The sequence below is a fragment of the Rhinoraja longicauda genome, chromosome 8, assembly GCF_053455715.1.
Source record: "Rhinoraja longicauda isolate Sanriku21f chromosome 8, sRhiLon1.1, whole genome shotgun sequence".
Taxonomy (NCBI): domain Eukaryota; kingdom Metazoa; phylum Chordata; class Chondrichthyes; order Rajiformes; family Arhynchobatidae; genus Rhinoraja; species Rhinoraja longicauda.
Window position 1 is genome coordinate 5033567 of NC_135960.1, and position 14011 is coordinate 5047577.

At 47.5% G+C, this 14011-nt stretch overlaps 1 protein-coding gene and 1 long non-coding RNA gene across 2 annotated transcripts in view; both read left to right on the forward strand.

Annotated features, from left to right (window-relative positions):
* LOC144596186 (uncharacterized) overlaps nt 1-4491 on the forward strand; it is a 47471-nt gene extending 42980 nt beyond the window's left edge. Inside the window, exon 3 of the long non-coding RNA XR_013547575.1 lies at nt 4368-4491. This is a non-coding gene — a long non-coding RNA (uncharacterized LOC144596186). The remainder of the gene's footprint in view (nt 1-4367) is intronic.
* Nucleotides 1-14011, forward strand: part of adcy5 (adenylate cyclase 5) — a 283781-nt gene that overhangs the window by 141174 nt on the left and 128596 nt on the right. Inside the window, exons 2-3 of the mRNA XM_078403292.1 lie at nt 8647-8796; nt 13512-13633. Of these exons, the coding sequence (XP_078259418.1) occupies nt 8647-8796; nt 13512-13633 (272 nt within the window). The remainder of the gene's footprint in view (nt 1-8646; nt 8797-13511; nt 13634-14011) is intronic.

The window sequence follows — 14011 nt, forward strand, 5'->3', positions numbered from 1 at the left end:
AGTGTTAATCGCTGGTCGGTGAGGACTCGGTGGGCCAAAGGGCCTGTTTCCTCGCTGTATCTCTAAACTAAACCAAACCAGTCAAAGCTGATCTGTCAAGTGTGACATTTTTTTAATATCCTCAGATGACTAGATTACTCAGACATTTGATTAACATTAAACCGAGCTCTTAATTACAGAAACTTGATAAACAATAAAACGAGGTTTTGTACAGACTTGATTAACAATAAAACGAGGTCTTAATTACAGAATGGAATTTTGAAAGACTTAATTAGGTGAGAAACAGAATGAGATGATTATCCACGGGGTTAGTATCAAAGAGATGGGCCAAATGGCCTGTTGCCGTGCCGTGTGACTGCAATGTGCAACACCCAGGCTCTTGTGGGTTGTGTGACATACGATGAAAGAATGGGTCGACTGGGCTTGTATTCACTGGAATTTAGAAGGATGAGAGGGAATCTTATAGAAACATATAAAATTCTTAAGGGATTGGACAGGCTAGATGCAGAAAAAATGTTCCTAATGTTGGGGGAGTCCAGAAACAGAGGGGTCACAGTTTAAGAATAAGGGGTAGGCCATTTAGGATTGAGATTAGGAAAAACTTTTTCAGTCAGAGAGTTGTGAATCTGTGGAATTCTCTGCCTCAGAAGGCAGTGGAGGCCAATTCTCTGAATGCATTCAAGAGAGAGCTAGATAGAGCTCTTAAGGATAGCGGAGTTAGGGGGTATAGGCAGGAACGGGGTACTGATTTTAGATGATCAGCGATGATCATATTGAATGGCGGTGCTGGCTTGAAGGGCTGAATGGCCTACTCCTGCACTCCTTTCTGTGTTCCTATGTGTAGGAGTAGAATGAGGTCATTCGGCCCATTGAATCTACTCTGCATGTAGAGGCGCCGCCATTTTTCATGACATCATTCGACGTGGGTGAGGGGGCGGAGCCTGCCACGAGGCAGTTGACCAAACAAAACTAATGCAACAACACAACAAACAGATGTATTAATGTTTATTTTTTTAATTTTTAATTTAATTAATTACAGTGCATATAACAACAACAGTAAACCCCATCCCTCCCCTTCCCTACATAATCATGAAAACAAACAAACAAAAACAAACAAATAAATAAATAAAAATAAATAATTTTAAAAAAAAAACATAACTACAATGTGACAAAAAAAAGACAAAGGCACAAAAACATGAGGCAAGGTAATTTTCACAAGTCAAATATTTCAGTATTTTCACTGCTGGATTCAAAGAAGGTATAAAAGCATGTGGCATTGAGGGGATAGTTTTACTTGTCCTTAATATGCTGCAGCACTGGGTTCCATATGTTGAAGAACTTTTGAGGGTTGCCAGACAATTCATATCTCAGCCTCTCTACGTGTAAAATGCCCATTAATTCTCTTAACCAAGTCTCAAACTGAGGAGCAGAGTCTGATTTCCATAGTTTCAAAATACATCTGTTGGCAATTACCATACCATAAACCAAGGTTGTGCGAGCATTATGGTCTAGCTTCTCAAGCGTTGTGGAATACCTGAATAGAGCAGTTTCAGGGTCCGGAGTTAAAGTGACGTTTAAAACAGTAGAGTACCATTGAAATAAAAGACAACAAAAGTTGTGACGTTTTGGACAAGTCCAAAAGTGGTGAGCGAGTGTACCCTCAGCGGTCTTGCATCTATTACACAAAGGTGAGAGATCAGGAAAGATTTTATGCAGCTTAACCTTAGAGTAGTGTAATCTGTGTATAACCTTGAATTGAATCAGTTGTAGCCTAGAATTAATAGAACAGGATTTTATACTTTTCAGTACTACCTTCCAGACATCGTCATCAATTTCAATGTTAAGGTCTTCTTCCCAGGTTTGTTTTATTTTTAAAGTAGATTTATCTAGTTTGTTTGAAAAGATACCTACAAAAGATGAGATTAGGTTCTTTGCATCCGGGGGACCCAGCAAAATTTTGGACAATGAGTCGCCTTCGGGCAGGGACTCAAAAAGCGAATTGTTTTGTCGAACATAATTTCTCAGCTGTAAGTACCTGAAGAATTGAGTTTTGAGCAATGAGAACTTGGATTGTAGCTGATCAAATGATGCAAAGTGTCTATTTATGTAAAGATCTTTTATTGTAACTATCCCTTTACAGCTCCATTCTTTGAATGCTGTGTCTGTAAATGATGGGGGGAAAGCGTGGCTATGCCAGATTGGGGCGTGCATTGACGTATTCGGAAGCTCACAAGCTTTCCTAATTTGGTGCCATATTCTCTGAGCATTGGACAGAGTGAAGTGATCCTCTCTAAGAGAGGTGAGAGATCTGGGTAATGAAAAAAGGAGAGCAGGGAGAGAAGTTTTTGGGGTTAAGCTTTTTTCAATCGCCAGCCAAGGGGGAAGGTCATACCCAACTCCCCGTTCATATGCATACTGCCAGTATACCATGACTAACATTGGCCGCCCAATAGTAATATAAAAAGCATGGTAACCCCAGTCCCCCATGTTCCCTCGTTTTTTGAAGATAAGCTTTTGAGATCCTGTGTGCTTTATATCCCCAAATAAATGGCATAATGATAGAATCGATTAACTTAAAGTAGGATTTGGGGATAAAAATAGGGACATTCTGAAATAAATACAGAAATCTCGGCAGGGAGACCATCTTTACTGCGTTCACGCGGCCAATCAAGGAAATAGGCAACGTTCTCCATTTCTCTATGTTCTCCTTTAGCTTGTTCAACCTTTCGGTAAAGTTAATTTTAAAAAGGGTCTTGGGTTTTTTTAGATATTTTAATGCCCAGATATTTTATACTGTCCGGATTTGTTTTAAACTGCATGTTGGCTAAGAATACAGGGTCTAATTCTGCTGTTAACGATATAAGTTCACTCTTCTGCCAGTTTATAGTGTAACCTGAGACCTCGCCAAAGGAATTAATAAGCTGGAATAGGTAAGGGACAGAATGTTCAGGGTCAGATACAAAGATGGCAATATCATCCGCATAAAGCGAAATCTTATGTTCCACCCCACCCAGTATTATCGGTTTTATAAGCGCATGCCCTCTTATGCCGATTGCCAGCGGCTCAATGGCTAACGCAAAGAGGAGCGGCGAGAGGGGGCAGCCCTGTCGTGTACCCCTCTGAAGGGCAAAAGGGGGTGACCTATCCTGGTTTGTGAGTATGGAAGCGGTGGGATGAGCATATATAAGACGTACCCAGGAAATAAAAGAGGCACCAAGACCAAACTCTTCCAGCACTCTGAGTAAATATCCCCACTCAACCTGATCGAAAGCAGATGTGTAACGAAGAGGCAGGGAATGGAGGGATACCTCGGGTGCTGACTGTGCGGAGTTTTCGAGATACAGGCCCTTTGGCCCACTGAGTCCACATCAACTGATGCTCTATAAGGCCGCATTTGGAGTACTGTGTGCAAATTTGGGCCCCATATCTGAGGAAGGATGTGCTTGCTCTGGAGAGGGTCCAGAGGAGGTTTACAAGAATGATTCCAAGTCCGTAAAAATAAGATATGAACTGTTCAGGCAGGAAGTGTTTCCGGCACGGTGGCGCAGCGGTAGAGTTGCTGCCTCACAGCGCCAGAGGCCCGGGTTCGATCCTGACACAATGAGCCAGCGGAACGATGGATCACAACAGAGATTTGGCCATGCCAACGTTGATTGAATGGGCTTGAAACGAAGGTGTGGGCTGCATTAACATCAGCCTGTGGGCGTGCTGTTTTGCCAGCCGCCATAAATCCACCCCAGAGGTAGTCGCTGCTTGTGCTGCAGTGAACTTTAGGGAATGTTTGGCCTGGGCCCCTAATTGCTAACAGCTGTGATGCAGTTAGCCGGAGTTTATGAGTTTGTTTAAGTCGGTCAACAGAACAAAAGTACCACCGCTCAGTCTGCCTAAACCAACCTGACCACTGGTTTAGCCAGTTGCTAAACACTTTAACCCCCCCCCCCCCCCTCCCACTCCCGCGCTGACCTTTCTGTCCTGGGCCTCCTCCACTGTCAGAGTGAGGCCCAGCGCAAATTGGAGGAACGGCACCTCATATTTCGCTCGTGCAGCTTACATCCTAGCAGCATGAACATTGGCTTCAAGTAACCCTCTCTCTCCATCCCTCCCTCATCCTAGTTCTCCGACGTGTGTGGAGTTTGCACGTTCTCCCCGTGAGCGCTTGGATTAGTTCTGAAGAGATGGGAGAACGCCCACGCCGGTCAGGGGGAGAGCGTGCAAACTCTGTACGGACAGCGCTCGTTGTCGGGATCGAACTCTGGCGCTGTGAGGTGGCAACTCTACCGCTGTGCAGTGCCGTCCCGACTTAGCATGAGAATGTACTTTCAATAAAAGAAAATAAATGCATATTTACTGTTGGGCCTTCATTACAGGATGCTCTAGAGTTCAGAGCGGAGCAGAGATGCCTCGTAACGCCACTACTTATCACTGCCTTGGATTAGTTTCTGTGGCGATGTTACAAACCCGAGTGATGAGAGGAATCTTGGAACCAGAGAGGCAAAAGTGCTGAGAACATGTATCCTTAAGAACGCTTCTAAATGTTTTTAGTACAGCATTATGCCATCTTCTTTCAATTGCTTTCACATATTCTCTCTCGCAATTGATTGTTTTTTAATATTTCTGGGTTGCTAATTGCATCAGTATTGTCAATTCCTGATATGTTCGTGCCCAGTACTGAGTGAATGGTGGTTTTAACATCAATGATCATTCCGTCTATAATTGGAGCTGAGGTAAGTTCCCACCTGGATTTGTACCTATTTCTCTCCTCCCCCTCCCCCCTTCCCCTCCCCCTTCCCCTTCACATCCCCTCCCCCCTCCTCTCGCCCCTTCCCCTCCCCCCTACCCCTCCCCCTTCCCCTCCCATTGTCCTCACCCTCTCCATTTCTCTCCCCATCCCTTCCCCCTTCCCACTTTCTCTCCCCCTCCCACTTTCTCTCCCCCTTCCCCTCTCCCTCCCCCTCCCCCCACAGTCCTTTCCTCTGGTTTCACAATTCAATCCCTTTGTCTCCCACCTTCTGCCTTAATCTCTGGCCTTCGTTCCAACCATCTGCCTATCAAACCACCCCACCCGTCAGCTGTGATCACCTGTTACCTGCCCCGTTTTTGTCCCGCCTCTCCTCTCCCCTCCTCCCTCCCTGCCTTTTACCACCCTCTCCCCAACTCCTCTCTCCACTCCCCCACAATCAGTCAGAAGAACGGTCCTGATCCAAAACGTCACATATCCATCTTCTCCAGGGATGCTAAGTTACTCCAGCACTTTGTGTCTTTTTTTTGTGGTGGTAAGTTTGCTTGCTCTGTACTGTATAGACAAGGGGACGTAATTTTTTGAGTTTGCGCTACTATTGCCTATTTATTTGTGATTTTTTTTAAAAACGGAACTTTTTAGAGTCATAGTGATACAACGTGGAAATGGCCTCTTCGGCCCAACTTGCCCACACCGGCCAACATGTCCCAGCTACACTAGTCCCACCTGCCCGCATTTGGTCCATATCCCTCCAAACCTGTCCTATCCATGTACCTGTCTAACTGTTTCTTAAACGTTGGGATAGTCCCTGCCTCAACTACCTCCTCCGGCAGCTAGTTCCATACACCCACCGCCCTTTGTGTGAAAAGGTCACCCCTCAGATTCCTATTACTTTTCTTTGTTGTTTATAATGGGTTTTACAGAGTGACATGTTTACATATCTGGTTTCCAGAACCAGGGGCCACAGTTTAAGAATAAGGGGTGGGCCATTTCGAACGGAGATGAGGAAAAACGTTTTCACCCTGAGAGTTGTGAATCTGTGGAATTCTCTACCTCGCAAGGCAGTGGAGGCCAATTCTCTGGATGCTTTCAAGAGAGAGTTAGATAGAGCTCTTAAAGATAGCGGAGTCAAGGGATATCGGGGGAGAATGCAGGAACGGGGTACAGATTGTGGATGATCAGCCATGATCATAGTGGCTCGAAGGGCCGAATGGCCTACTCCTGCACCTATTGTCTATTGTCATATCTGTTGAGCTGCTGCAAGTACGAATTTCATTGTTCCTTTTCGGGACATTTGACAATAAAACGCTCTTGACCCTCTTGGCTTTTAAGAAGTGTGCTATGAAACATACCAGAAGCATGATCTCAAGAGGCAGACTGCAGAAACTGTGAGTCTGTGCTCCGACTCTGGACCCCAGCCATAGTTGTGTAATGTTATGATGATTTTCCTAAAAGTGTGCCTGCTGAAAAGAATTAGGAACAATGTGCAAAATGGAAGCACATGTGTGTGTATATTGGAGGTCACGGCTAAGAATATATTATGCCGTAAGCCCTGTAGAATCTCAGAGCCTCCCTGTCTCAAAGCTCTGGAATTCAGTGTAGTTTAGTGTGGAGGTGCAGCGCAGAAACAGGCCCTTCGGCCCACCAGGTCCGTGCCGACCAACGATCCCCGGATACTAACATTATCCTACAGTGCACGAGGGACGATTTACCATTTTACCAAGCCAATTAACCTACAAACCCGCACATCTTTGGAAGGTGGGAGGAAACCGGAGCACCCGGAGAAAACCCACGCAGGTCACGGGGAGAACGTACAAACTCTGTGCAGAGAGCACCCGTATCTAGGATTGAAACTCAGTCTCTGGTGCTGTGGCTCCATTGCGCCACCGAGCCACCCCTGACTGTAATGTTTGCATGCTCTAATGCTGTAATGTTACCGTGATCATTCTTGTCATTACTTGCCACCTTGATCATGTAGATGCACAGAGTCTCGGGGCCCAGAGTAGGGGAACCGAGCTCCAGAGAACATAGGTTTAAGGTGAAGTAGTGAAAGATTTAAAAGGAACCTGATGGGGTAATTTATTCCACACAAAGGGTGGTGGGTGTATGGAACGAGTTGCCAGAGGAGGTCGTTGAGGCAGGGACTATCGCAACTTTTGAAAAATATTTGGACAGGTACATGAATAGTGTAGGAAGGAACTGCAGATGCTGGTTTAAACTGAGGATAGAACCAAAATCATGGAGTAACTCAGCAGGTCAGGCAGCATCTATGGAGAGATGGAATGGGTGACGTTTCGGGTCGAGACCCTTCTTCAGACGTGAATAGGGCAGGTTTGGAGGGATTAGTGTAGATGGGACGTGTTGGTCGGTGTGGGCAAGTTGGGTTGAAGGGCCTGTTTCCACGCTACATCACTCTGTGACTGTTGATTTGTTCCTAAAACCTGTGTTTTTCGTGCTGTTGCGAAGAACTAATCGATGAAGTGAATTGTGTTGAATAACTACAAGTATTTCATGATTGAGCCATGAGGTGTGGCTCCTTCCCCATCCACGATGTTCAGCAGAGTCTCGTTGCTCACCGAGTCTCGTTGGACACCCTTCAATGTGTTTGGTCTCTCTCGGTTGCTCAAATAGCAGGCAGCAACTGGATGAGACGGCCTGGCCAGCTTTGTACTTCCACTGGCAGAGCCTCTGGCAGAGCCTTAGAAGGCTTAGGAAGTTCGGCATGTCCCCAACAACTCCCACCAACCTCTACAGTGAGCATTTCACATCGATGCATCACAGCATGGTTTTGGAACAGCGATGTCTATGGCTGTCCACCAGCACTGGGGGAAACCCACACAGGGACAGTGTAAAAAACTCCGCACAGCAACACCACAGGTCAGGACCCAACCCATGGTTCCTGAAACGTTTATCGGGCTGCAGTGTGGGCCTGGTTTGGGAACAGCTCCATCCAAGACCCGCGAGAATTTGCAGAGAGCTGTGGACGCAGCCCGGACCATCGCGCAAATCAACCTTCCCTCCCATTGACTCCATCTACACCTCACGCTGCCTCGGCAAGGCCAGCAGCACAATCAATCACGAGTCACTCCCTCTTCTCCCCTCTCCCATCAGGCAAGAGGTGCAGAGGTGTGAAAACGCACACCTCCAGATTCAGGGACAGTTTCCTCCCAGCTGTCGTCAGGCAACCGAACCATCCTATCAACAACTAGAGAGCGGTCGTGAACTAATACCCACTTCGGACTATCTTTATATCGGACTTTACTGCACATAATCTTGCACTAAACATTCTTCGTGTCCTTCCCTTTATCCTGTATCTGTACACTGTGGACTGCTCGATTGTAATCATTCCGCTGACTGGTTCGCACGCAACAAAGGTGTACCTCAGTGCGGGTGGCAATAAACTAAACCGAACTGGGCTCAAAGTGAACCTTCTTGTGCAAAAGGGGCGAGTTTTGCCTCTGTTACTTTATTGTGAGCTGGGTTTGAGGATCGCAAAGCGTTCACAGTTCAGTTGTGGCAACTTCATGTGTAAGAAAGAACTTCAGATGCTGGTTAAATCGAAGGTAGGCACAAAATGCTGGGTTATTAACTCAGCGGGACAGGCAGCATCTCTGGAGAGATGGAACGGGTGACGTTTCAGACTGAGGAAGGGTCTCGACCCAAAACGTCACCCATTCCTTCTCTCCACTGAAGCTGCCTGTCCCGCTGAGTTACTGCAGCATTTTGCGTCAACCTCAGTGGCTACGTCAATGCCGAGTCACTGTACAATACGTTTCCTGAATGTGCACCTTCCACCCATAGCATGGCCAAGCCGACCCACCCAACAACCTTCGGAGGTTGCGATCTGCACCTGACCGGTGGTGACGTTGGGGCCTGTTGTAACCTGTGGACTGTTCTTCCTCTCCCAGCTGGTGTCCAACGTGCTGATCTTCTCCTGCACCAACATCGTTGGCGTCTGCACCCACTACCCCGCGGAGGTGTCGCAGCGGCAGGCCTTCCAGGAGACACGGGAATGCATCCAGGCCCGGCTACACTCGCAGAAGGAAAACCAACAGCAGGTGAGAGACGAGACGCCGCCGCCACAGGCCAAGGTGGCACATGGGGTAGCTGGGACACGTTGGTCGGTGTGGGCAAGTTGGGCCGAATGCATAGAGTGAGTGATACAGCGTGGAAACAGTCTCCTCCAGCCCAACTTGCCAACAATGTCCCAGCTACGCTAGTCCCACCTGCCTGCGTTTGGCCCAAAACCCTCCAATCCATGTACCTGTCTAATTGTTTCTGAAAAAGTTGGGATAGTCCCAGCCTTCGAGACCTCCTCTGGCAGCTCGTCCCACACACCCATCATCCTTTGTGCGAAAAAGGTACCTCTCAGATTCCTATTAAATCTTCTCCCCTCTACTTTAAACCTATATCCTCTGGTCCTCGATTCACCTACTCTGGGCAAGAGACTCTGTGCGTCTACCCGATCTATTAATCATGATCTTATAGGCCTCTACAAGATCACCCCTTATCCTCCTGCGCTCCAAGGAATAGAGTCCCAGCCTGCTCAACCTCTGCCCTTAGCTCAAGAATAAGGGCTGGGCCATTTAGAACGGAGATGAGGAAAAACTTTCAGCTAGAGAGTTGTGAATCTGTGGAATTCTCTGCCTCAGAAGGCAGTGGAGGCCAATTCTCTGAATGCATTCAAGAGAGAGCTAGATAGAGCCCTTAAGGATAGCGGGGTCAGGGGGTATGGGGAGAAGGCAGGAACGGGGTAATGATTGAGAATGATCAGCCATGATCACATTGAATGGTGGTGCTAGCTCGAAGGGCCGAATGGCCTCCTCCTGCACCTATTGTCTATTGTCTATAAAGGCCACGCAGTCTCAGAGAGAACGTACAAGCTCCATTCAGGCAGCATCCAGAGGTCAGGATGGAACCTGGGTCTCTGGCGCTGTAAAGGCAGCAACTCTACCGCTGCGCCACTGCGTTGAAGACAGGTTAGCCACGGACTTTGCGCTGACTGATCTAAGGACCTTGCAGGCGTGGGATCATGCTGCCTGACCCACTGTTAACATGCATTTTAGTGATGAGACGGGCAACTGTCTGCCGCTGGAAGTTGAAAGTGGTTGGTAATCTGAGCAACCTAGGTGTCCTTGTACACAAATCAATGATCGTTAACATGCATGTTCCACGAGCAATTAGAAAGGCAAAATGCATGTTGCCCTTTATTACACGAGGATTTGAATACAAGCGGAGAGATGTCTTGCTCCAATTATAAAGAGCCCTGTCGTGCCCGCAGCTGGGATATACAACACTACTTGCAATAGACGGAGAGCTCTGAAGGTTCACGGGACCGTACTCTCCAGAATTTAGAAGAATGGAATGTGGGTCATACAGCATGGAAACAGGCCCTTCAGCCCAACTTGCCCACCCCGACCAACACGTCCCATCTACACTCGTCCCATCTGCCTGCTATTGGCCCATATCCCTCTAAAGCCATGCTATCCACTACAGTGCCTGTCCAAATGTTTCATTGAGATTAGTTTAGTTTAGAGATACTAGGCGGTAACACGCCCTTTTGAATCTGCGCCGACCAGCAATCCTCTAAACTATCGTACACACACTAGGGACAATTTACAATTGGACCAAGCCAGTTAACCTACAATCCTGTACGCCTTTGGAGGGTGGGAGGGGACTGGAGCACCCGGAGAAAACCCACGTGGTCACGGTGAGAACGTACAAACTCCGTACAGACAGCACCTGTAGTCAGGATTGGACCTGGGTCTCTGGCGCTGTGAGGCAGCAACTCTACTGTCACGCCACCGTGCAGCGTACAATGTTTCTTAAACGTTGTGATAGTACCTGCCTCAACTACCTCCTCTGGCAGCTCGTTCCGTACACCCACCACCATTTGTGTTAATAAGTTGCCCTATTAAATCTTTCAATGCTGTATCGCTAAGCTAAACTAAACTAAACTTCAATACCCTAACAGTTAAGCCCAATTTGTCATTTTCCTTCTTAATTATTGCTACACCTGCCTGCTGACATTCTGCACAAATGCATCTAGACTCATTCAATCTTTTGCACTCTTTATTTTCAAAGCCATCTGCCTTCGTCCCCTCCCCACTTGTCCTTCCTAAATGTCAAATAGTTCAGAAGTTCAGAAGTGATAGGAGCAGAATTAGGCCATTCGGCCTTTCAAATCAACTCCACCATTCAATCATGGCAGACCTATCCTTCCCACCTAACCCCGTTCTCCTTCCTTCTCCCCGTAACCCCTGACAACCGTACTAATCAAGAATCTATCTATCTCTGCCTTAAAAATATCCATTGACTTGGCCTCCACAGCCTTCTGTGGCAATGAATTCCACAGAATCACTCTGACTAAAGAAATTCCTCCTCATCTCTTTCCTAAGGGAATGTCCTTATTTCTGAGGCCAAGACATCTGGTCCTAGACTCTCCCACTAGTGGAAACATCCTCTCCACATCCACTCTATCCGAGCCTTTCACTATTCGGTAAGTTTCAATGAGGTCCCCCCTCATCCTTCTAAACTCCAGCGAATAGAGGCCCAGTGCCATCAAATGCTCATCATATGTTAACCCACTCATTCCTGTGATCATTCTCACAACTAGTCTTCATTTTATTCTTCTTGCCAAAGTGCATGATCTCACAGTTTGCCATGTTAAACTCCATGTGCCAAGTGTTCACCCAGTCAAACCCCTCATGTATACCTTGCTGCATGGCATCTTTATGACATCATGCCCCACAGCTCATTAGTGGCGCAGTGGTAGAGTTGCTGCCTCACAGCGCCAGAGACCCCGGTTCGATCCTGACTTGGGGTGCTTGTCTGTACGGAGTTTGTACGTTCTCTCCCTGACCCGCGTGGGTTTTCTCTGAGATCTTTGGTTCACTCCTACTCTCCAAAGACGTGCAGGTTTGTAGGTTAATCGGCTTTGTATAAATGTAAATTGTAAAATGTACAATGTACTTAGTGTGTGTAGGATAGTGTTAGTGTGCGGGAATCACTACGGACTCGGTGCGGACCGAAGGGTCTGTTTCCGCGCTGTATCTCTGAACTAAGCTAAACTATCCTTGCTATTGAGGGCGTGCAGCGTAGGTTTACTAGGTTAATTCCCGGAATGGCGGGACTGTCATATGTTGAAAGACTGGAGCGACTAGGCTTGTATACACTGGAATTTAGAAGGATGAGAGGGGCTCTTATCGAAACATATAAGATTATTAAGGGGTCGGACACATTAGAGGCAAGAAACATGTTCCCAATGTTGGGGGAGTCCAGAACCAGGGGCCACAGTTTAAGAATAAGGGGTAGGCCATTTAGATCGGAGATGAGGAAAAACTTTTTCAGTCAGAGAATTGTGAATCTGTGGAATTCTCTGCCTCAGAAGGCAGTGGAGGCCAATTCTCTGAATGCATTCAAGAGAGAGCTAGATAGAGCTCTTAAGGATAGCGGAGTCAGGGGGTATGGGGAGAAGGCAGGAACGGGGTACTGATTGAGAATGATCAGCCATAATCACATTGAATGGCGGTGCTGGCTCGAAGGGCCGAATGGCCCCCTCCTGCACCTGTTGTCTATTGTCTGTTGTCTAAACTAAACTAAAACTAAACTAAAGCTCATGCCCTCAAGTCCTGCAACATCCTCATAAAAAGGAGGAAGGGAGGTAATAAAGGATAAAGGGGAGGGGGGGGGGGGAGTTCATTTAAAATGGATGCACAGGGAGTTATTCCACAGGGAGTTCCCTGACTCTGAAATTCTCTCCCCCAGAAGTTTTGTGAAGATTAGATGAAGGGAAGTATTTAAAGAGAAGCTAGTTAAATATATGAAAATTCAAGGAATTCAAGAAAACTGGAACGGAAAAGGATTCCTAATATGTTCATAAAAATAGCCTTCATGTTTATTCCATTTGTTTACTTCAGTTTAGTTTAGTTTAGAGATACAGTGTGGAAACGGGCCCTTCGGCCCACCGAGTCCGTACCGACCAGCGATCCCCGCACATTAACACCACCGTACACACACTAGGGACAATTTTACATTCATACCAGGCCCAATGGGGAGAAGGCAGGAACGGGGTACTGATTGAGAGTGATCAGCCATGATCGCATTGAATGGCGGTGCTGGCTCGAAGGGCTGAATGGCCTACTCCTGCACCTATTGTCTATTGTCTATTGTCTAATAAACCTACAAACTTGCACGTATTTGGAGTGTGGGAGGAAACTGGATCACCCGGTGAAAACCCACGCAGGTCACGGGGAGAACGTACATACTCCGTACAGACAGCACCCGTAGTCAGGATCGAACCTGGGTCTCTGGCGCTGTGAGGCAGCAACTCTACCGCCACGCCATCGTGCCGGCCACACTTCTTGCCTGAACAATTCATATCTTATTTTTATGGACCCGGGATCGTTCTTGTAAACCTCCTCTGGACCCTCTCCAGAGCCAGCACGTCCTTCCTCAGATATGGGGCCGAAATTTGCTCGCTCACAGTACTCCAAATGCGGCCTGACCTATATATAGCCTTAGGGAGACTGAGTTGGTGTGAGACTCAGTGGGTCAAAGGGCCTGTTTCCACGCTGTATCTCGAAGTCGAAAACTCCGCACAGGCAGCACCTGTGGTCAGGATCGAACCCGGGTCTCCGGCGCACTGAGGCGGCGGCTCTACCAGCTGTGCCACCGTGCCGCCCATGTAGGGAGGGGGAATGTGTTGTACCTCATCGTGGCACCCCATCTAACCACCGTCTCTGCTCTCCACCCCCCCCCCCCACTCTCCCAGGAACGCCTGCTGTTATCTGTTCTGCCCCGCCACGTTGCCATGGAGATGAAGGCCGACATTAATGCAAAGCAGGAGGTCATGATGTTCCACAAGATTTACATACAGAAACACGACAATGTCAGGTATGTGATTGGTTTTTATGTTGTCTCCGTGTTAAACTGTCAGGAGCACCGCACGTCACACACGAAATAGTGGCGGCACGGTGGCGCAGCGGTAGAGTTGCTACCTTACAGCGCCAGAGACCCGGGTTCAAACCTGACTACGGGTGCTGTCTGTACGGAGTTTGTACGTTCTGCCCGTGACCACGTGGGTTTTCTTCAGGTGCTCCGGTTTCCTCCCACACTCCAAAGATGTACAGGTATGTAGATAAATTGCCTTGGTAAATGTGAAAATTGTGCCGAATGTGTAGGATAGTGTTAGTGTGCGGGGATTGCTGGTCGGCGCGGACCCGATAGGCCGAAGGGCCTGTTTCCGCGCTGTATCTCTAAAACTAAACTAAA